Source organism: Manis pentadactyla, chromosome 9 (assembly GCF_030020395.1).
Source record: "Manis pentadactyla isolate mManPen7 chromosome 9, mManPen7.hap1, whole genome shotgun sequence".
NCBI lineage: Eukaryota > Metazoa > Chordata > Mammalia > Pholidota > Manidae > Manis > Manis pentadactyla.
The window spans coordinates 19,874,607-19,897,399 of NC_080027.1; the positions used below are offsets into that span (position 1 = coordinate 19,874,607).

The 22,793-nt window shown below is 40.5% G+C and overlaps 2 protein-coding genes across 2 annotated transcripts; both read left to right on the forward strand.

The window, feature by feature from the left end:
* The first annotated feature begins 12,933 nt into the window (after positions 1 to 12,933).
* Positions 12,934 to 13,863, forward strand: LOC118908082 (olfactory receptor 9G1-like). Its single transcript, XM_036877143.2, has one exon. It carries the CDS (start codon positions 12,946 to 12,948, stop codon positions 13,861 to 13,863), a length of 918 nt encoding a protein of 305 aa, XP_036733038.2. The 5' UTR covers positions 12,934 to 12,945.
* Positions 13,864 to 21,592: 7,729 nt separating this feature from the next.
* On the forward strand, positions 21,593 to 22,510 carry LOC118908086 (olfactory receptor 1013-like). Its single transcript, XM_036877146.2, has one exon. The coding sequence runs from the start codon at positions 21,593 to 21,595 to the stop codon at positions 22,508 to 22,510; it is 918 nt and encodes a 305-aa protein (XP_036733041.2).
* Positions 22,511 to 22,793: the final 283 nt, after the last annotated feature.

The window sequence follows — 22,793 nt, forward strand, 5'->3', positions numbered from 1 at the left end:
ATGGTTGGGTTTCTATCAGGACTCTCTAGTCTGTTCCACTGGTCTATGGGTGTGTTCTTGTGCCAGTAGCAAATTATCTTGATTACTGTGGCTTTGTAGTAGAGCTTGAAGTTGGGGAGCATAATGCCCCCAGCTTTATTCTTCCTTCTCAGGATTGCTTTGGCTCTTCAGGGTTTTTTGTGGTTCCATATGAATTTTAGAACAATTTTCTCTAGTTCGTTGAAGAATGCTGTTGGTATTTTGATAGGAATTGCATTGAATCTGTAGATTTCTTTCAGCACAACAGCCATTTTGACAATATTAATTCTTCCTATCCATGAGCACGGGATGTGTTTCCATTTATTGGTATTTTCTTTAATTTCTCTCATGAGTCTCTTGTAGTTTTCATGGTATAGGTTCTTTCACTTCCTTGGTTAGGTTTATTCCTTGCTATTTTACTCTTTTTAAAAAAATTTTTATTTTGTATCATTAATCTACAATTACAGGAAGGACATTATGTATAATAGGCTCCCCAGTTCACCTAGTCCTCCCCACATACTGGTTCACAGTCACTGTCCATCAACATAGTAAGATGCTGCAAAATCACTACATGTCTTCTCTGTGTTGCACAGCCCTCCCCGTGACCCCCCTACACTATACATGCTAATTTTAATGCCCCCTTTCTTTTTTTCCCACCCTTATCCCTGTCTTCCCACCCGTCCTCCCCAGTCCCTTTCCCTTTGGTAACTATTTGTACATTCTTGGGTTCTGTGCTTCTGCTTCTGTTTTGTTCCTTCAGTTTTCTTTTGTTCTTATACTACAGACATGAGTGAAATCATTTGGTATTTGTCTTTCTCTGCCTGGCTTATTTCACTGAGCATAATACCCTCTAGCTCCATCCATGTTGTTGCAAATGGTAGGATCTGTTTTTTTCTTATGGCTCCATAATATTCCATTGTGTATATGTACCACATCTTCTTTATCCATTCATCTACTGATGGACATTTAGGCTGCTTCCATATTTTGGCTATTGTAAATAGTGCAGCGATAAACATAGGGGTGCATCTGTCTTTTTGAAACTGGAGTGCTGCATTCTTGGGGTAAATTCCTAGAAGTGGAATTCCTGGGTCAAATGGTATTTCTATTTTGAGCATTCTGAGGAACCTCCATACTGCTTTCCACAATGGTTGAACTAATTTACATTCCCACCAGCAGTGCAGGAGGGTTCCCCTTTCTCCACAACCTCACCAACATTTGTTGTTGTTTGTCTTTTGGATGGTAGCCATCCTTACTGGTGTGAGGTGATATCTCATTGTGGTTTTAATTTGCGTTTCTCTGATGACAAGCGATGTAGAGCATCTTTTCATGTGTCTGTTGGCCATCTGAATTTCTTCTTTAGAAAACTGTCTATTCAGCTCCTCTGCCCATTTTTAATTGGATTATTTGCTTTTTGTTTGTTGAAGTGTGTGAGCTCTTTATATATTTTGATTGTCAACCCTTTATCGGATCTGTCATTTACGAATATATTCTCCCATACTGTAGGATACCTTTTTGTTCTAATGATGGTGTCCTTTGCTGTACAGAAGCTTTTCAGTTTGATATAGTCCCATTTGTTCATTTTTGCTTTTGTTTCCCTTGCCCAGGGATATATGTTCAAGAAGAGGTCACTCATGTTTATGTCTAAGAGATTTTTGCCTATGTTTTTTTCTAAGAGTTTTATGGTTCCATGACTTACATTCAAGTCTTTGATCCATTTTGAATTTACTTTTGTGTATGAGGTTATACAGTGATCCAGTTTCATTCTCTTACATGTAGCTGTCCGGTTTTGCCAGCATCATCTGTTAAAGAGACTGTCATTTCCCCATTGTATGTCCATGGCCCCTTTATCAAATATTAGTTGACCATATATATGTTTGGGTTAATGTTTGGAGTCTCTAGTCTGTTCCATTGGTCTGTGGCTCTGTTCTTGTGCCAGTACCAAACTGTCTTGATTACTATGGCTTTGTAGTAGAGCTTGAAGTTGGGGAGTGAGATCCCCCCAATTTATTCATCCTTCTTAGGTTTGCTTCAGCTATTCGGGGTCTTTGGTGTTTCCATATGAATTTTTGAACTATTTGTTCCAGTTCATTGAAGAAAGCTGTTGGCAATTTGACTGGGATTGCATTGAATCTGTATATTGCTTTGGGCAGGATGGCCATTTTGACGATATTAATTCTTCCTAGCCAGGAGCATGGGATGAGTTTCCATTTGTTAGTTACCTCTTTAATTTCTCTTAAGAGTGTCTTGTAGTTTTCAAGTTATAGGTCTTTCACTTCCTTGGTTAGGTTTATTCCTAGGTATTTTATTCTTTTTGATGCTATTGTGAATGAAATTGTCTTCCTGATTTCTCTTTCTATTGGTTTATTGTTAGTGTATAGGAAAGCCACAGATTTCTGTGTGTGAATTTTGTATCCTGCAACTTTGCTGACTTCCGATGTTAGCTCTAGTAGTTTCAGAGTGGGTCTTTAGGGTTTTTTATGTACAATATCACGTCATCTGCAAATAGTGACAGTTTAACTTCTTCTTTACCAATCTGGATTCCTTGTATTTTTTTGTTTTGTCTGATTGCCATGGCTAGGACCTCCAGTACTATGTTAAATAACAGTGGGGAGTGTGGGCATCCCTGTCTTGTTCCCAATCACAGAGGAAAAGCTTTCAGCTCTTCAGTGCTCAGTATGATGTTGGCTGTGGGTTTATCATATATGGCCTTTATTATGTTGAGGTACTTGCCCTCTATACCCATTTTGTTGAGAGTTTTTATCATGAATGGATGTTGAATTTTATCGAATGCTTTTTCAGCATCTATGGAGATGATTATGTGGTTTTTGTCTTTCTCTTTGTTGATGTGGTGGATGATGGTGATGGATTTTCGAAAGTTGTACCATCCTTGCATCCCTGGTATGAATCCCACTTGGTCATGGTGTTCGATCCTTTTGATGTATTTTTGAATTCGGTTTGCTAATATTTTGTTGAGTATTTTTGCGTCTATTTTCATCAGGTATATTCGTCTGTAGTTTTCTTTATTTGTGGGGTCTTTGCCTGGTTTTGGAATTAGGGTGATGTTGGCTTCATAGAATGAGTTTGGGAGTATTCCCTCCTTTTCTATTTTTTGGAAAACTTTAAGGAGAATGGGTATTATGTCTTCTCTGTGTGTCTGATAAATTTCCGAGGTAAATCCATCTGGCCCGGGGGTTTTGTTCTTTGTTAGTTTTTTATTGCCACTTCAATTTCGTAGCTGCTTATTGGTCTGTTTATATTTTCTGTTTCTTTCCGGGTCAGTCCTGGAGGTTGTATTTTTCTAGGAAGTTGTCCATTTCTCCTAGGTTTCCCAGCTTGTTAACATATAGGTTTTCATAGTACTCTCTAATAATTCTTTGTATATCTGTGGGGTCCGTCATGATTTTTCCTTTCTCATTTCTGATTCTGTTGATTTGTGTTGACTCTCTTTTCCTCTTAATAAGTTTGGCTAGAGGCTTATCTATTTTGTTTATTTTCTTGAAGAACCACCTCTTGGTTTCATTGATTTTTGCTATTGTTTTATTCTTCTCAGTTTTACTTATTTCTTCTCTGATCTTTATTATGTACCTCCTTCTGCTGACCTTAGACCTCATTTGTTCTTCTTTTTCCAATTTCGATAATTGTGACATTAGACCATTCATTTGGGATTGTTCTTCCTTCTTTAAATATGCCTGGATTGCGATATACTTTCCTCTGAAGACTGCTTTTGCTGTGTCCCACAGTAGTTGGGGCTTTGTGTTGTTGTCATTTGTGTCCATATATTGCTGGATCTCCATTTTGATTTGGTCATTGATGCATTGATTATTTAGGAGCGTGTTGTTGTGACTCCATGTGTTTGTGAGCCTTTTTGCTTTCTTTGTTCAGTTTGTTTCTAGTTTTATTCCTTTGTGGTCTGAAAAGTTGGCTGGTAGGATTTCAATCTTTTGGAATTTACTGAGGCTCTTTTTGTGGCCTAGTATGTGGTCTATTCTGGAGAATGTTCCATGTGCACTTGAGAAGAATGTGTATCCTGTTGCTTTTGGATGTCGAGTTCTATAGATGTCTATTAGGTCCATCTGTTCTAGTGTGTTGTTGAGTGCCTCTGTGTCCTTACTTATTTTCTGTCTGGTGGATCTGTCCTTTGGAGTGAGTGGTGTGTTGAAGTCTCCCAGAATGAATGCATTGCATTCTATTTCCTCCTTTAATTCTGTTAGTGTTTGTTTCACATACTTTGGTGCTCCTGTATTGGGTGCATATATATTTATAATGGTTATATCCTCTTGTTGGACTGAGCCCTTTATCATTATGTAATGTCCATCTTTATCTTTTGTTACTTTCTTTATTTTGAAGTCTATTTTGTCTGATACTAGTATTGCAACACGTGCTTTTTTCTCTCTGTTGTTTGCTTGAAATGTCTTTATCCATCCCTTGACTTTAAGTCTGTCCATGTCTTTGGGTTGGAGGTGAGTCTCTTGTAAGCATCATATGGATGGGTCTTGCTTTTTTATCCATTCTATTACTCTGTGTCTTTTGACTGGTGCATTCAGTCCATTTACGTTTAGGATGATTATTGAAAGGTATGTACTTCTTGCCATTGCAGGTTTACATTTGTGGTTACCAAAGGTTCAAGGTTAGCTTCTTTACTATCTTACTGTCTAACTTAACTCGCTTATTGAGCAATTATAAACATGGTCTGATGACTCTTTATTTCTCTCCCTTCTTATTCCTCCTCCTCCCTTCTTCATATGTTGGGTGTTTTGTTCTGTGCTCTTTTTAGGAGTGCTCCCATCGAGAGCAGTCCCTGTAAGATGCGATGCCCTGTAGATGTGGTTTGTGGGTGGCAAATTCCCTCTACTTTTGCTTGTCTGGGAATTGTTTAATCCCTCCTTCATATTTAAATGATAATCGTGCTGGATACAGTAATCTTGGTTCGAGGCCCTTCTGTTTCATTGCATTAAGTATATCATGCCATTCTTTTCTGGCCTGTAGGGTTTCTGTTGAGAAGTCTGATGATAGCCTGATGGGTTTTCCTTTGTAGGTGACCGTTTTTTTCTCTCTGGCTGCCTTTAATACTTTGTCCTTGTCTTTGATCTTTGCCATTTTAATTATTATGTGTCTTGGTGTTGCCCTCCTTGGATCCCTTGTCATGGGAGTTCTGTGTACCTCTGTGGTCTGAGAGGCCATTTCTTCCCCAAGTTTGGGGAAGTTTTCAGTAATTAGTTCTTCAAAGACACTTTCTATTCCTTTTTCTCCATTCTTCTTCTTCTTCTTCTGGTACCCCTATAATGCGGATATTGTTCCGTTTCGATAGGTCACTCAGCTCTCTTAGAATTCTTTCATTCCTGGAGATCCTTTTATCTCTCTCTGCATCAGCTTGTCTGCGTTCCTGTTCTCTGTTTTCTAGTCCATTAATGGTCTCTTGCATCTCGTCCATTCTGTTTTAACGTCCTTCCAGAGCTAGTTTCATTTCTGTATTCTCCCTCCTTAGTCTTTGCATATTTCTCTGCAAGTCCATCAGCATGGTTATGACTTTTGTTTTGAATTCTTTTTCAGGAAGACTGGTTAGATCTATCTTGCAGGTTCCTTCTCAGGGGAAGATGTAGCAGATGTCAAAGCTGTCCGGGTTAGTCTTGTCTGGGTCAAATTTTTTTGCCTTCTCACGGTGATAGGTGCAATGGTGAGCTATTGACTTTCTGTCAGCTAGGAGAGTCAAGGCTTTCCACTTGCTCCTGGCCTTTCTTTACTGGGACAACTGCGACCCCTAGTGGCTTGTGTTGGGCAATTGTGTGTAGACTGGGTCTTTGTATCTTGCGCAGCTGGTATGAAGGAAGCTCCCTTGCTGTGGGCGTGGCCAGACTCCGGCTGCTGCTCTGCTATGGCGGGGCCCCGGAGGGATAATGGACGGGGGGCTGTTTGGCTGTTTACCTCCGTGAGGGGTCTCAGAGCTGTTGCCCAGGGTATTAGTGTGCCCAGAGTTCTCTGGAATTTGCAGCTCTGGACTGTGACCTGTGTTGTTTCCATCCAACTGTGGCGTCCCTGTCCCTTTAAGACTTTCAAAATGCACTCGCTTTTCTTTGTCACACATGCCCCAGCTTCAGGACCCGCTCACAGATCTTGCTGCCCTGTTTCCCTAGTTTCCAGCACCCCATGCATGCACTGTGTCTGCGCTCTGACCCGGATGGCTAGGGCTGGGCGTTCGGCAGTCCTGGGCTCCGTCTCCCTCCTGCTCTGCCTATTCTTCTCCCGCCGGGAGCTGGGGTGCGGGGCGCTCGGGTCCTGCCGGGCTGGGGCTTGTATCTTACCCCTTTCACCAGGTGCTGGGTTCTCACAGGTGTGGATGTACTCTTGGTGTTGTCCTGTGTCTTCTGGTCTCTCTTTTAGGATTAGTTGTATTTGTTTTATTTTCAAAAATATATATGTTTTTGGTAGGAGATTCCTACTGTCCTACTCACGCCGCCATATTGGCTCCACCTCCTAGTAGTTACAATTCTTATGTTTGTTTTACAGATAAGAGAGTCGAGGCTTCACATAATTAATTCATTTTATAAGGTCTTCTGACAGCCGGTGAGCAATGATAGAGACCTGAGGTCCATGCTATTTACCCTAAAATCCTAGTGCTATCTCTAGTTAGTCTAACTTCTAATCAGGGCTACCTTTAATTTCCAGGATATGGTACCTAATTGGAGTTCCACAAGAAGGAATTTGCTCCTCAAAGGAAACTACCTCCCTCAAAAATATACCTTATTTTGAAATACAATTTGTCTGTATATTTCAGTGTTCAGACTGTGCATTCTGTTAGTATGTTTGCCTTTGCGTTTTCTTGTATGTACCTGCAAGTAGCACAGAATGGTCAGAGATTTCTAGTTATGGTAAATAATGTGGGATAACGACCAGTTCCTTTAAGGCTTCTGTGCCATTGTCAGAGCAGACCAGACTGTGCATTTGACTGATATGCTACTTGAGAATTAGGAAACCCCATCTATTCATCCACTCAGCAAATATGATGTGTGCCTCTCTGAGCCAGAGTCCTTTTAAGCACAGGCATCCAGCAATGCAAGAAACAAATAACAAAACATACTCAATACAAGCATGTCTTGGAGAGTGGGGACAGACAGCCAATAATGTCATTAAGTCCATTATATGGTAACTCTGAAGAAGAATAAAGCAGGCAAGAGAATACAGAGCGCTGGAGGTGGGACTGAGTGGCACAGATTTGAAGACAGTGATCAGGGAAGAATTCTTTGTTATGGTGATAATTTTTGAGCAACTAAAGGAAGTAAAAAGATGTTTTCAGAAGAATGAAAGCAAGTGTGAATATTTCAAATGGGAATGTGCTTTGAGCTACAAATAAAATGTGTGTGTACATATGAGTGTGTAGATTTCATGTGGAAAAATTTAGGCATTTGTAGCGAAGAGTTTCCCTGAGAAAGAAATGTCTATTTTTGCTGCAAAGCTACTCATTTCTATTTATGTTCCTCTCTCACTGGAGCATCAACCACCTTTACACGAGGACAGGTGATTAGAGCATAAAGCTCGTGAAGTCAAGGATTATTTCAAAATGTGACTACCAGCAAGAACACCTAAATGAGAGGGATTTATGTCATGGCAGGAGAAGGCGCAGGAGGAATTTGCTGGAGTAGAAAGAGCACAAAATGCGGAGTCAGAGGCACTCAGTTTTAGACTCAGCCAAGCCTGCTGATTCTCCTTACAATCCCCAGTATTCCCACTGTACTATTAGGAGGGTCCCGCTTTCCTCATTTTTGATCCCAGAGGAACAGGGAGTAGCATGTTCAGGGCTCATTACTCAGACCTTCAGCAAACAATTGACTCAGGCAGAGCCAGTTGCTTCCCTCAGCACCACGTTTTTTGCCACAACCCCTGACCTTTCAAGCATGTTAACATTGGTCCAAGCTAAACCACTGTCTCTGAGAATATTCTGAGTGTGGCATAAAATCCCTCTGCAATCTCACCTACCATCATTCCAACAAACACTCTCTTTATTATAGACAGATGGACAAGCTGGGGACAGCCCCTCCGCCCTTCATTCATTCCATTTCCCGCTTCTGTGCCTCCTCACCTGTAGTTCCTTTTCCTTTGCCAGAAAGGCCTTCCTCCCACGTGGTAACTACCCAGGAATCTTCAGGCACACATACATGTGTCTCCCTCCTGTGTAAACCCTCTCAGAGCAGACACAGCGCTTCCCTCATGGCCCCTAACAAGCTCTTCCCACTGGTTTGCCTCCCACCAGCAAGTATGTAGGTAATACTGTCATAACCTATCACAGTGTTTACAAAGGTTTGGTTTCTCTGATCTGGAGGTTGGTCCCCATGCCTTAGTTGTCTCTCTTGTCCAAGGCACCTGGCAGAGTCTCTAGGACACAGTAAATGTTAGATCAGTGTGCAGGCTGGGGGACAGATGATGAGCTCTGAGGGATCTGCCTTTGAATCTTGGCCCTGCAAGCCTCACAATTTTAGACCTTGAATAATATAAATCTCAGCTCATTTGTAACTAATTTCTATGATTCAGCTCCTCTGTAAAATGGGTATGCTAATCACATTCACAAGATCATTATAAATGCAAAATATGAATGATTCATTAAAGTACTCAATAGAGAGCCTGGCACATGCTAAGCACTAAAAAAGTATTACCATAATGAAGGAGAAGCTTGAAGAATTGATTTTGCAGACATTAGGCAATATGATGCCCATTTTGTCATTTAAAAATTGGGAAGTGACCTTGGAATTTACCCGAAGAATACAACTTCTCAGACTCAAAAAGACATATGCACTCCTTTGTTTATTGCAGCACTTTTTACAGTAGCCAAGATATGGAAGCAACCTAAGTGTCCATCAGTAGATGATTGGATAAAGAAGATGTGGTACATATACACAATGGAATACTATTCAGCCATAAGAAAGAAACAAATCCTACCATTTGCAACAACATGGATGGAGCTGGAGGATATTATGCTCAGTGAAATAAGCCACGCAAAGAAAGACAAGTGCCAAATGATTTCCCTCATTTGTGGGGTATAACAATGAAGCAAAACTGAAGGAACAAAATAGCAGCGGACTCAGAGACCCCTAGAAGGAAATAGTGGTTATCAAAGGGGAGGGGTCTGGGAGGGCAGGTCAGGAGGGAGGGAGATGGGAATTGAGGGGTATTATGTTTAGTACACATGGTGTGGGGGGTCACAGGGAAAACAGTGTAGCACACAGAAGGAAAATAGTGAATCTGTGACATCTTACTACACTGATGGACAGTGACTGCATTGGGGTGGGGGGGACTTGATAATATGGGTACATGTAGTAACCACATTGTTTTTTCATGTGAAACCTTCATAAAAGTGTGTATCAATAATACCTTAATAAAAGGAAAAAAATTGGAAAGTGAGCTGAAAATGACTAAAGGGAAATTGAGTATATTTGTTAGAAAAATTTACCCATGGACACTCGGGATAAGGGGACTGTATGGATTAAAGAATTACAGTCAAAGTTGAACAGAGACAGAAGGGTTATGTCCCTTTGAGGACACTTGGTGTAGGGGAAAGAATATGAATTTTACTGTCAGAATGCTCTGAGTTTAATTCCTGATGGCACTTACTTCTGACTTTACCTTGGGCAATTAATTATGTGCTCTGGGTTTATTTTCTTCTCTATGATTAGAACTGCAGTATATAGTCCATAAGGTGTTTGATAATTAAATTAAGTTTCTTGGAAAGTTGTTTTGCAAGAAGTACTTTTTCAAAATACAGTAATTATTTTCATTGCTTTTGAAGTCATCTACCTCTTTTACAATTGAACAAGATCCCTTAAGTAAAGTTAACACAATTTTTGGTTAATTGCCTTTATAGACACTTTCAAAGCTATGAACCCCTGTGGTGTCCAAGGCACCGAATGCCCTGGGGAGCCTGAGCAGGTATAAGTCGTCTGGATCCAAGGGGTGGCCCTTTGCTGGGAGGGATTGTGAGTTTCAGGTCAGTGCCTGGTCCTGGGAGAGGTGAGCGATGTTTCTGTGATCATCATCACCATTGGTTGTAAGACTAAGAAACCCAAGACTCTGCCAGAAGGTGATTTAGGTGCTACTTAGAAGCATTTACCTGGCCCCACATGTACAAGGTACTTACCTGTAACACCAACTGAATTTCTCAGCATTATGCCATTGGGTTTTAGTGAAGGTGTTATAACCAAAAGAGAGGCCCCATGGAGCCCACAATGAATGGTTACTTTAATATCAAATATGAAAGGAGGTGATAGAGTGCTTAAGGACCAGGTCTCTGGAGTAGGACAGTACCATGTACAAATTTTAAAATTAGTGACTACTTGTTAAAACTCAATTTGGTCATCTGCAAAATTATTGCTTTTAATCTTTAAATATGTCTATGAAGGATCTTGTGGGAATGCATAACATAATGTTTGTGAAATGCTAAGCACAATACTTGAGTCAGAGTAAACTGTTTAAAATGTTCAGGCATTATTTTTTTAAAGAATCATATTCTGAATTAATTATGAGAATCAGAGACTAATCAGATCAGAAGATATTCAGTTTAAGATTGTGCTCATAGTGCTGTGAGGCAGCCACGTCTGGGGAGGTCTCTTCCTGCACAGTAAATGAAATTCAAGCAGGACAGGAAGGGCTCTCGACTAGGCTTGGGAGAGAATGTTACCAGGTTGAACAAGAGCCGGTAAGAAAGGAATTCATTAAAGCAAATGTAGAAGTTAAATGTCAGCAGCTGTGCATTCATTAGCGAGCAAAGAAGAACAGAGGGAGAAAAGGGAAGTTCATTGAATTACTGAAAGCACAGGGCAAACCTTTGGCCAATTCATAAAGCCAAGGACACCTGACATCCAGTGTCTGCTTGATCTGCAGCCTGTGGTAATTACATCCCTACCTCCCCAGGGTTTGGGGTGACTGAGTGCACTTCTTAAGTGAAATTATGTCCACATACCTACTGGTCTGTAATAAAATGGGAAGAGAGAAGAGGATTGTGTTAAGACTAGAAAACTGAAGGGAATAGCAAAATGATACAGATACTTAGCACCAGAGGTGAAAGTCAGCGAGTTTTGTGTTTATCATGAAAAAGAGTTTAGAGACAAAGTATAATAGGCTTATGCAGCAAGACAGTTATTTGTTGAACTCTACAAAATCAGATGGGTGTGTGGGTAACCTCAGAGACAAGGCTCATTTAACTGCCTAGGTTTCAGTTTATAGTGCCTTTGGGATAGGGGTCGTGTCTGCATAAGGCGTGAGGCATACAGGTGGTTAATAATTCCTTTGAAGTTCTGTCCTAAGAATAAGATTATTTATGTGACTGTTTTGATATGGATCTCTGCCTTCTTTACCCATGTAGATTCATTTACACCCTGGAGGTCTGTCTCTTGTCATGTACAAAGTTACTTAATTGATTTAGGGCCTGGAAGAAGAGGAAGAACAGCGTGTAGACTTAAGTTAAAGAATAAGCGGGTCCTGTTCTTGCAGGGTAAGTAGATTTTACAACGTCATGACCTTTGTCCCATTTCCCTGCTCTATCTCAGCAGTTCTCATGGATCCCTGTTATCAACATTTTTGCAGAGCACAAAATTGTTTTGTTTGTATTTTTGGGGAGGAAGGAATTTCCAGTACCCGTCATGATTCTTCTATTGATTTCAGCTTCAAATTGGCATGAGATGGATTAAAGGAGAAAAAATCAAAGTTAATTACATACATAGGGTGAATCCATAGATAGATTCTGGAGACAGGAGAATGAAGTATATTTGTCATCCTAAATTAAGGAGAAGGGGAAGGGACCTGAGGTTCAAAGGAAAATGGATGTGATTCTCAGGAGTATGAAAAAAGTAAATGTGTGGTAATGAAAATACTTGATGGGTCACAGAGGAACAATGGGGCACAGAGAGGAGTTTTAACAAACACGCTTTGTGGCATCCTTCCCTGTCTGTCATTGTATATAATGGGGTACATTTATAATACATTATAATTAAGCCATCTATGGTGAAAGCCCTCCTACTGGAGTAGTTCCTCCATGGAAATTCTTTTTACAAGCTGTGGTCCAGGGAGGTCATAGAATTTCCCTGGGTTTTTCGCCCCTTGATGGTTTTTGCCACCAAATATCTGCGTATCACAACACAACATATTGGGACAGCCTGCTCTTGGCCCCAAGAGTGTGAAGCGATTCATTGAAAATAAATAACCCACAATACTTCATAATAACCAACACACTGAGATGAGATGAACATTGAACTAATCTGTGTTTTCCAGCAAAAGCACATGGGAAAGAGCACAGTGATAAAAAACAAAATTCAACCAGTAAAACTGAGTTTCTACTTGGCTCTGTTAAGTTTTCCTTAAATGGACAGTATCTAACAAGCAAGTAGACAGATACCCAAAATTGCTGCACAGAATGGAAGGTGTTTGTAGTTATGAAAGCAGGACAAGATAGTTATGAACAAAACAAAAGAAAGGATTGTTGTAAGCCAGGATATCTTCCTTTAGGGGGAGGGAAACAGTAGGATTTTTATTATGGAGATTCCGTCACTAACACCTGTCAGGAAATTTCAAATTGCCTCCCAAAAGGTTACATTCCTGGGGTAGGTAGAAAATGTAATTCTGGCTCTGTATGTAGTCTTGGGTGTGTGTGGAGGAGCATTGGGGGAACAATGTCTACATTTTAGTCTAGCTGTTTCTTTTTTTACAATAATCTTTCACTGCACATCTCCTGTGAATTTGCTCACACTCCCCTGTAAGTGCATACTTTTAAATGAAACCTTCACACTGCTCAGTTTATTGGGTCTTGTCTCAGTGCTTTTCTTTCCCAGGCTCAGTTGCCAAGCAAGATTATAGTGTGATTTATTGAGCAAACTTTCTATTTCTTCAGCACAGTGATTCAGACTGAACTCTCCTCTTCTCCCCTCCCAGGTGACATTCCCTAGAGCCATGGAGAGGAGCAACCACACGGTGACAGAGTTCATCCTGCTGGGCTTTAGCACAGACCCCGTGATGCAGCGCATCCTCTTTGTGGTATTCCTGGCCGTGTACTCTGTGACCGTGGTAGGAAATATCACCCTCATGGTGCTGATCTGCAGTGACTCCCGGCTGCACACGCCCATGTACTTTTTCATTGGGAATCTGTCTTTTCTGGATCTCTGGTACTCCTCTGTCTACACGCCTAAGATCCTAGTGATCTGCATCTCTGAGGACAAAAGCATCTCCTTTGCTGGCTGTGTAGCTCAGTTCTTCTTCTCTGGTGGGATGGCGTACAGTGAGTGTTACCTGCTGGCTGCCATGGCTTATGACCGCTATGTGGCCATCTCTAAGCCGCTGCTTTACTCACAGGCTATGTCCATAAAGCTGTGTGCATTTTTGGTAGTGGCCTCATACCTTGGTGGCTTTATTAACTGTTCCATCATCACTCAAAGAACTTTTTTCTTGAACTTTTGCAGAGACAATGTCATTGATGACTTTTTTTGTGATTTGTTTCCATTAGTGAAGATAGCCTGTGGCAGGAAAGATGGCTTCCAGGCTGTGCTTTTCTTCTGCCTGGCCTCCAATGTCATTACCCCCTGTGTGCTCATCCTTGCCTCCTACCTCTTCATCATCACCACCATCCTGAGGATCCGCTCTACCCAGGGCCGCCTCAAAGCCTTTTCTACATGCTCCTCCCACCTGACCTCTGTCACCTTGTACTACGGCTCCATCCTCTACATTTACACCCATCCCCGATCCAGCAATGCTTTGGAGAGGGACAAAATAATTTCCACATTTTACACTGTGGTGTTCCCCATGCTGAATCCCATGATCTACAGCCTGAGGAATAAGGATGTGAAGGATGCTCTCATGAAACTCTTCAAATAAATCATGATTTTTTCCTTCTAAGGACATGCAACAATTTTTGTCAGGTTATATTTCAAGAAGAGCTGTTATTGTGTTCCATCATGATCAAGCATTCTTACAAATTTAGTTATAGAAAGCACCCTCAATACAATACAACCTGAGAGACCTAAGAAGAGAAAATAATGGAAATTTAGGAGGTGAGATATAATATAAAGTATAAATATTTCTACTGAATTTCATGTTACCCTAGATGAAAAACTGATCTTGCCCCTTTTTAAAACAACTGACGGAACCACTCCTTTACCATAAGAATATATTTAGCTGCTTCACATGTTTAAGAGTAGTATTTATAGAGATATTTCCTAGAAATAGGAACAAATACTCTGAATTAACTTTTAATATTTTCCTATAACTATTAACTGGTTGAAAGCATCACTTTCCATTCTCTTAACAGAATCCTTTAAGAACTTATGTATATATTTTTATCCCTGAAGCATTAGCATAAAGAACCTGAGGCACCACGAAGTAACCCAGAGCCATTAGACTCAGTAAGCATGATCTGTTCAGTCTCTATGTCTTAAGAGACAGACATATCTCTATCTCTATCTCTGTGCCCAATTAAGGAAAAATAAGAGAAGTTCTCAGAAACACAATTTTGTGAATCACTATTTAGCTACAAGTTCCTCTTTCATTGTGTAGAGGTGAACCTAGGAGTTATATCCCCACGTTGTGAGATTCTGAGCATCTAAACACCATTTCTGTGAAAAAAGTAATAACTCCATTGAGATGAAACAATCTGAAAAATAAAAGTCTATGAGTTCACATTATTTAAAGGAGAGAAATCTATATAGCAAATATATAAAGGTAGTGAAAAAGAGGTAATGAGTTGCATTTAATTTTGATTTTTAAAAATGAGGCAATACTAATAAAATTTCTGTTGATAGAACATGAATATGGCGATGTTTTTATCAGTATGCACATTAATCAAAATAAAAGAGGAAGGAAATAAAATTGAAGGAAGTAGTTTAGAAAACTGCAGAAGCTCCAGGCAGGCAAGAGAGCCTGACCAGCACAAGCAATGGTTCACAGTTAACCTGAAAAGTAAATGCCAAGTGCCCACTCAGTACTAGGGGTGACACGGACACCTAGCTGACACAGAAGATGAATTCCAAGATGCTTGGTGTAGACAATGTTCTAGAAAGCCATCTATGCTAGTGCAGACTCTCATTTTCTAAAAGGTATCTCTGTATTTCTCACTAATAACATTATTCCTGTAAAATGTATTTATTAAATTGTTAACAGATCAAATTGGTGTACTTTAGTGGCAGAAAATCATTATGGGAAAACAGTTGTTTCTACATTGTGTTTAGGACAAATGAATTCTAATAAACAATTTTTAAAGTACACAAGTTCAGAGCTGTTCTCCTCGATGCAACAAATCATTTTAACTTTTAAAAATGAGCAGATGAGGAAATTGATTCTGAGGAAGATTAAGTAAGTTCTCCAAGATGACAAAGTCAGCAAGTGTTGGGATCACATCAGTTCAGGTCTCACTGACCCCACATCTCATTCTCAATAGTCCATATTCCTTCCCACAATGATTGTGTACCTTCCTGCAAAATGCCTTTGGACATACACACACTAGTTAAACCTCACACTGCTGTCAAGTGGGACTGCTGTCATTCTGATAAATGTGGCATTCTAGGAGAGTTTCTTGAAACTCTGACTTGCTAGATTTGGTCTGTACAGGATAAGGCCCACGAAGATGCAGCTTTACCCATATGTTATGTTCTCGGGGTTAGAGGGCCTCTGATGTACTGAACTTTTCATTCTGTCAAACCCTCCCCTAATTAGTTTAAAAACATTATATTCCTGATCTTTACAACAGCCCTGTGTAGTAGCTACAATTCTTATGTTTGTTTTACAGTTGAGAGAGTCGAGGCTTAACACAACTGTCATTTGTGTAAGGTCTTCTGGCAGCTGAGAAGCGGCGAGAGGGAACTTGAGTCCATGTCCTCAGCCCGAAGGCCCAGTGCTGCCTCTAGTGTGTCTGACTTCTAATCAGGGCTTCCTTTGATTCCCAAGATATAGTGCCTAACAGCTCTTCCACATGAGGGAATTTGCTGCTTAAATGGAGACTACCTCCCTCACGTATATACTCTATTTTGAAATAAAATTTGTCTGTATATTTCACTGGTCAGACTGTGTGTTCTGTGACTATGTTTGCCCTTGGATTTTCTTGTATGTGCCTGTGAGTAGCACAGAATGGTCCAAGATTTCTAGTTATGGTAAGTAATGTGGGATAACGACCAATTCCTTTAAGGCTTCAGTGCCATCGTCAGAGCAGACTGGCCTGTGCATTTGACTGATATGCTCCTAGAGAATTAGGGCAGCCCATCTATTCACCCACTCAACAAATATGATGTGTGCCTATGCTGAGCCAGAGTCCTTTTTAAGCACAGGCATCCAACAGTGCAAAAAAAACAAAACACACCCTTATTATAAGCATGTCCTAGTGTTGTGGACAGACAGCAAATATAATAGTTGAGTCAATTATATGGAAACTCAGAAAAGAATAAAGCAATGGAAAAGAATAGAGAATGGTGGTGGCAGGTGTGTGGGGTACAAAGGACGAGGGTGATGGGGCTCAACCTCTTTGAGGTGATGTTACATTTTTGAGCAAGTAAAGGAAGTAAAAGGATGTTGTAAGCAGAATGAAAACAAGTGCACATTTTCAAATGTGAATATCCTTTGATCTACAAATAAAATGTGTGTGTACACATGAGTGTGTAGAGTTAGTGTAGAAAAATGCTAAACGGTTATTATTAGCTAAACGGTTCCCTGAGAGAGAAATGTCCCATTGTGTTGCACAGCTGTCTCATTGCTACTAATGTTCCCCCCCTCACCAGATTATCATGCACCCTTACACGATGACAGGTGGATTAGAGCATAAGGCTCAGGAAGACAAGGATTATTTCAAGATGTGACTACCAGTAAAAACATCTAAATGAGGGGGATTTATGTCTCAGCAGAAGAAGGCGCACGAGGAATTTGCTGGAGTAGAAAGAGCACAAAATGCAGAGTCAGAGGCATTCAGTTTTGAACTCAGCCATGCCTGCTGATTTGCTTTACAATCCCCAGTAGTGCCATTGCACTATTAGGAGGTCCCCTCTTTCCTCATTTTTCTGATCCCAGGGGAGCAGAGAGTAGCGTGTTTACGCGCTCATTACTCAGGCCTTCGGCAAAGAACTGATTTAGGCAGAGCCAGTTGCTTCCCTCAGCACCATGCTTTTTGCCACAGCCCCTGACCTTTCAAGCATTTTAACAGTGGTGCAGATTAAGCCACTGTCTCTGAGAATATTATGAGTGTGGCATAAAAGCCCTCTGCAGTCTCACCTACCATCATTCCAACAAACACTCTCTAACCGTGTCCGACGGAACAAGCTGGGGACAGCCCCTCCGCCCTTCATTCCATTTCCTGCTTCTGTGCCTCCACACTGGTACTTTCTTTTCCTTTGCCAGAAAGGCCCTCCTCCCACGTGGTAACTACCCAGGCATCTTCAGGCACACGTACGTGTGTCTCCCTCTTGTGTAGAACCTCTCAGAGCAGACACAGCGCTTCCCTCGTGGCCCCTAACCAGCTCTCCCCGCTGGCCTGCCTCCCGCCAGCAAGTACATAGGGAATCCTGTCATAACCTATCACAGTGTTCACACAGGTTTAGTTTCTCCAATAAACCACACCCTTCTGGAGGTTGGTTGCATGCCTTAGTTGTCTCTCTTTTCCGTTATTCCTTGCAGAATATCCAGAATATATCAAATGTTAGATTGATAAGCAGGTTAGAGTGCAGATGATGAGCTCTGAGAGACCTGCTTTTGAATTTGGCTGTATAAGCCTCTCAACTTATGACCCTGAAAAATGTAAGTTTCAGCTCATCTGTAAATCATTTCTATGTTAGAGCTCATCTATAAAATGGGTATAATAAACACATTAAGAAGATTATTATGAAGGTTAAATTGGGATGACTCATTAAAGCACTCAGCAGTGAGCCTGGCACATGTTAAGTGTTCAAGATTTAATACTAACATAATAAAAGAGAAGCCTAAAGAATTGATTTTAGGAACATTAGGCAATATGATGCCCTTCTTGTCATTTAAAAATTGGGAATTAAGCTGAAAATGACTAATGAGAGATTGAATATGTTTGTTAAAAAAATTTACCTGTATAGACACAAGGGGACTCTATGGCTTAAAGGATTACAGTGAAAGTTGAATTGATACAAAGGAGTTATGTCTCTTCAAAGTACATGAAGGGGAAATCATATGAATTTTAAAATGAGAATGCTCTGAGTTTAATTCCTGATTGCAGTAACTCCTGATTGCAGTTACTCCTGAGTTTATCTTGGCAAATCAATTACGAGCTGTGAGCTTATTTTTTTTTGATAGTAAGAATGGCAGTATATACTCCATGGAGTTGTTAGACGATTAAATAAAGTTCCTGGGGAGGTTGTTTTGCATGTAGTGTTTCAAAATACAATAATTGTTATCATTACTTTTGAAATCATTATCATCTTTGGTACACAGCAAGATTCACCTGAATAAAGGTAGCATAATTTTTGGTTAATTGCCTCTTTAGACAATTTCAAATCTTTGAACCCCTGTGGTGCTCAAGGCACCGAATGCCCTGGGGAGCCTGAGCAGGTACAAGTTGTCTGAATCCAAGGGGTGGCCCTTTGTTGAGTGTGATTGTGAGCTTCAGGTCAGGTCAGTGTCCTGGTCCTGGGTGAGGTGAGTAATGTTTCTTCTCATCATCAGGGTTGGTTTTAAGGCTAAGAAACCCAAGACTCTGCCAGAAGATGATTTAGGTTCTACTTAGAAGCATTTATGTGGCCCCGCATGTACAAGGCACTTACCTGTAACACCATCTGAATATCTCAGCACTATTTTGTTGGTTTTGAGTGAAGGTGTTATAACCAAAAGGACATGGACCCGTGGAGCCCACAAGCATTGGTTAAGCTAATATCAAATATGAAAGGAGGTGATATAATGCTTCAGTGCCAGAACTCTAGAGTAAGACAGTACCATGCACAAATTATATTATATTAGTAGCTACTTGTTAAAACTCAGTTTGGTCACCTGCAAAACTATTGCTTTTGATCTTTAAAAATATCTATGAAGGATGTTGTGTGAATGCATTACATGATACTAAGTACAGTGCTTGACTCCAAGGAAAGTATTAACAATTATTAGACATTATTTTTATAAATGATCATATTATGGAATAATTATGAGAATCAGAGACTAAACAGATCAGAAGATATTGAGTTTAAGACTGAGATTGAGCGTTTCCCCCACACTCAGCCCTTCATACTATTGTCAGGCATCCATGTCTGGGGAGATCTGTCCCTGCAAACTAGGTAAATTGAACCAGGAGAAGGGACGGCTTTCGACCCTAATGGATAAAGAATCTGTGATCAGGTCAGACAAGCACCAGCAAGAAAGGAATTCATTAAAGCAAGAATAGAAGGTAATATCAGCAGCTGTGAATGCAGGAGAGAGCAGGGGTGAGCAGAGCGAGAAAAGGCAAGTTCACCGAACTTCTGACAGCACGGGACATATGCTGTGCCAATTCATAAAGCCAGGGACACCTGACACCCAGTGCCCAACTGACCTGCAGGGTGTGGTAATTACATCCCTGCCTCCCACGAAGTGGGGGGAGCCTCAGTGCACTGGATGAGTGAGATCATGTCCACATCCCTACTGGTCTGAAATAAAATGGGGAGAGAGAAAAAGGTTGGGTTAAGACTAGAAAGCTGAATGAAACAGCAAGTGAGAGACACTTAGCCCTGGAGGTGGAGGTTACAGAACTTGGTCTTCATCATGAAAAAGAGTTCAGAGAAAAAGTGTCATAGGCTTATACACCAAAATAATTATTTGGTAAATTGTACAAACTCAGATGAGAGTGTGGGTGATCTCAGGGACAGGGAGCACTTTAGGTTTTAGGTTTGGGGTTTTATGGGGTCTGTGGGGTAGGGGTCAGTGTAAGGCATGAGCTACAGAGGTGGTTAATAATTTCTTTGATGTTTTATCCTAAGAATAATGTTTTATACATGACTGTTTTGGTGTGGGTCTTGGCCTTCTTTACATGTGGTCTGGGAGATCAAAACGTCTCCCCGGTTCTTTTGGCCCTTGAATGTTATTCACCAAGAATATCTGCATGTCACAGCACAACATACTGGGAAAGCCTGCTCTTGGCCCCTACAGTGTGAAGTGATTCACTGAAAATAAACAGCTCACAATATCTCATAATAACCAACACACTAACATGAGATAAACATTGAACTGATCCATGTTTTCCAGTAAAAGCAGATGGGAAAGAGTATAGTCATAAATAACAAAATTCAACTGGTTTTGTTAAGCTTTCCATGAACGCACAGTATTCAGAGATGTAGACAGATACCCAAAGATGCTGTACAGGATGGAAGGTGTGTGTAGACAAGAGAGGAGGACAGGGAAGTTATGAACAATACAAAAGAAAGGACTGTTGTGAGTCAGGACATTTTCCTTTAGGGGGGAGGGAACAGCAGGATTTTTATCATGCCCATTTCTTCATTAGTTCCAATCATGAAATTTCAAATTAACTACTAAAAGGTCACATTCCTGGGATAGGTTGAAACTGTAGTTCCGGCTCCATTTGTAGTCCTGGTTGGTGATGGGCATGGTGTCTCCATTTTAGGCCAGTTGTTTCTTTTTTTTTTTTTAACAATAATACTGTGAACTTTGTATTTCCATCACTGTATCCCATCCTTTGCTGTGTATTTTTCCTGAAACTTGACTGTATCAAGTATATCAAGTTTTTTTCTTTACTCTCCTGAGTATTTTCTTATAGATATTCTTATGAGATATGAAATTGTATAGATATTCTTATGAGATATGAAATTGTACTGCCTGTAAGGTGTCCCAGTATACAGAAGAACTGAAGGAGAAACACTTGATCATTAAAAAATATATTAAAATAGGTAAATTTCAGTATTGCAGATACAGACAAGTAACAATTTAAGCTGAGAAGAAACAGATTTAGCAAAGAAGAAATGGACATTATGAAGTAGACAAAAGAACAAGGAACTATTAATTGTAAATCTACACTTTCTTTAGATGAATAATCATTCCTATAATAATAAATAATCAACCTGAAATTAATGAATCAAAATTATTATAGTCATTAACAGGAGACCATTTGACAGAGCTGGATTTCATACTTTGGAACCCATGTAAACTAACCAAAACCTGAACCAGAGTGAATGAATCCTAGAAAATTAAACCTAAGAACTACCAATCAAAAAAGCCAACCAGGTGTTCCCAAATAAGGCAACCATTTCAGCTACTGATAATCAAATTATTTCTTTGCTTTGCTCCCATATGTTTAAACACACTTCTCCTCTTGCTCCTGTCCATTGTCAGCTCCTAGCCTCCTTCAGTTTGGTGCTGCATGATTTGAATGGATGTTTGTTCAGATAAACTATTGGAAACCTCCATGTGCCTTGGTATCTTTTAACAATATATAAGTAAGGTATAAATGGATTGCTGCAAAATAAAAACTTTCTAAAATGAGCACTTATATTCTTGGATCCTGGACTTCAAGGTTTACTAGGGTTACAATATTATATATTGAGCAAATGCTCTATTTCTTTAGAACAGAAATTCAAGCTGAATTCTCCTTTTTTTCTCCTCCCAGGTGACATTCCTTAGAGCCATGGAGAGGAGCAACCACACGGTGACAGAGTTCATCCTGCTGGGCTTCAGCACAGACCCCGTGACGCAGCGCGTCCTCTTTGTGGTATTCCTGGCCGTGTACTCTGTGACCGTGGTAGGAAATATCACCCTCATGGTGCTGATCTGCAGTGACTCCCGGCTGCACACGCCCATGTATTTTTTCATTGGGAATCTGTCTTTTCTGGATCTCTGGTATTCCTCTGTCTACACGCCTAAGATCCTAATGATCTGCATCTCTGAGGACAGAAGCATCTCCATTGCTGGCTGTGTAGCTCAGTTACTCTTCTCTGGGGGGCTGGCGTATACTGAGTGTTACCTGCTGGCTGCCATGGCTTATGACCGCTATGTGGCCATCGCTAAGCCACTGCTTTATGCTCAAACTGTGTCCATAAAGCTGTGTGCATTTTTGGTAGTGGCTTCATACTTTGGTGGCTTTATTAACTGTTCCATCATTACTAAAAAAATTTTTGCCTTGAATTTCTGTGGAGACAATATTATTGATGACTTTTTCTGTGATTTGCTTCCCTTAGTGAAGTTGGCCTGTGGCAGGAAAAATAACTACCAGGCTGTGCTTTTGTTCCTCACAACCTCCAATGTTATTGCCCCCTGTGTGCTCATACTCGCCTCCTACCTCTTTATCATCACCACCATCCTGAGGATCCGCTCCACCCAGCGCCGCCTCAAAACCTTCTCTACATGCTCTTCCCACCTGGTCTCTGTCACCTTGTACTATGGCTCCATTCTCTACATTTATGCTCGTCCCCGGACTAGCTATTCTTTCAAGACGGACAAAATCGTTTCCACATTTTACACTGTGGTGTTCCCCATGCTGAATCCCATGATCTATAGCCTGAGGAATAAGGATGTGAAAGAAGCTCTGAATAAAGTCTTCAAGTAAATTATGATTCTCTTTCTAAGGTCATGCAGATAATTTTGGTCATGTTATTACATTTCAAGAAGAGCTGCCATTGTGCTCCATCATGATCAAGAGTTCTTACAATGCTGGTTACAGAATTTACACCCTTCCTACAATCCAATTCAAGAGACCTAAACTGACAACATAAGGGCAATTTAGAAGATGAAATTTAACATAAAACATAAGGACCTCTACTGAATTTCATGTTACTCTAGATTAAAAACAAACTTTAAATCTGATGCTTACTCCTTCCTCCATAAACTGA

Bases quoted from the DNA above. Each gene is read 5' to 3' on its own strand.
- LOC118908086 (XM_036877146.2), top strand. From the start codon at position 21,593: ATGGAGAGGAGCAACCACACGGTGACAGAGTTCATCCTGCTGGGCTTC.
- LOC118908082 (XM_036877143.2), top strand. From the start codon at position 12,946: ATGGAGAGGAGCAACCACACGGTGACAGAGTTCATCCTGCTGGGCTTT.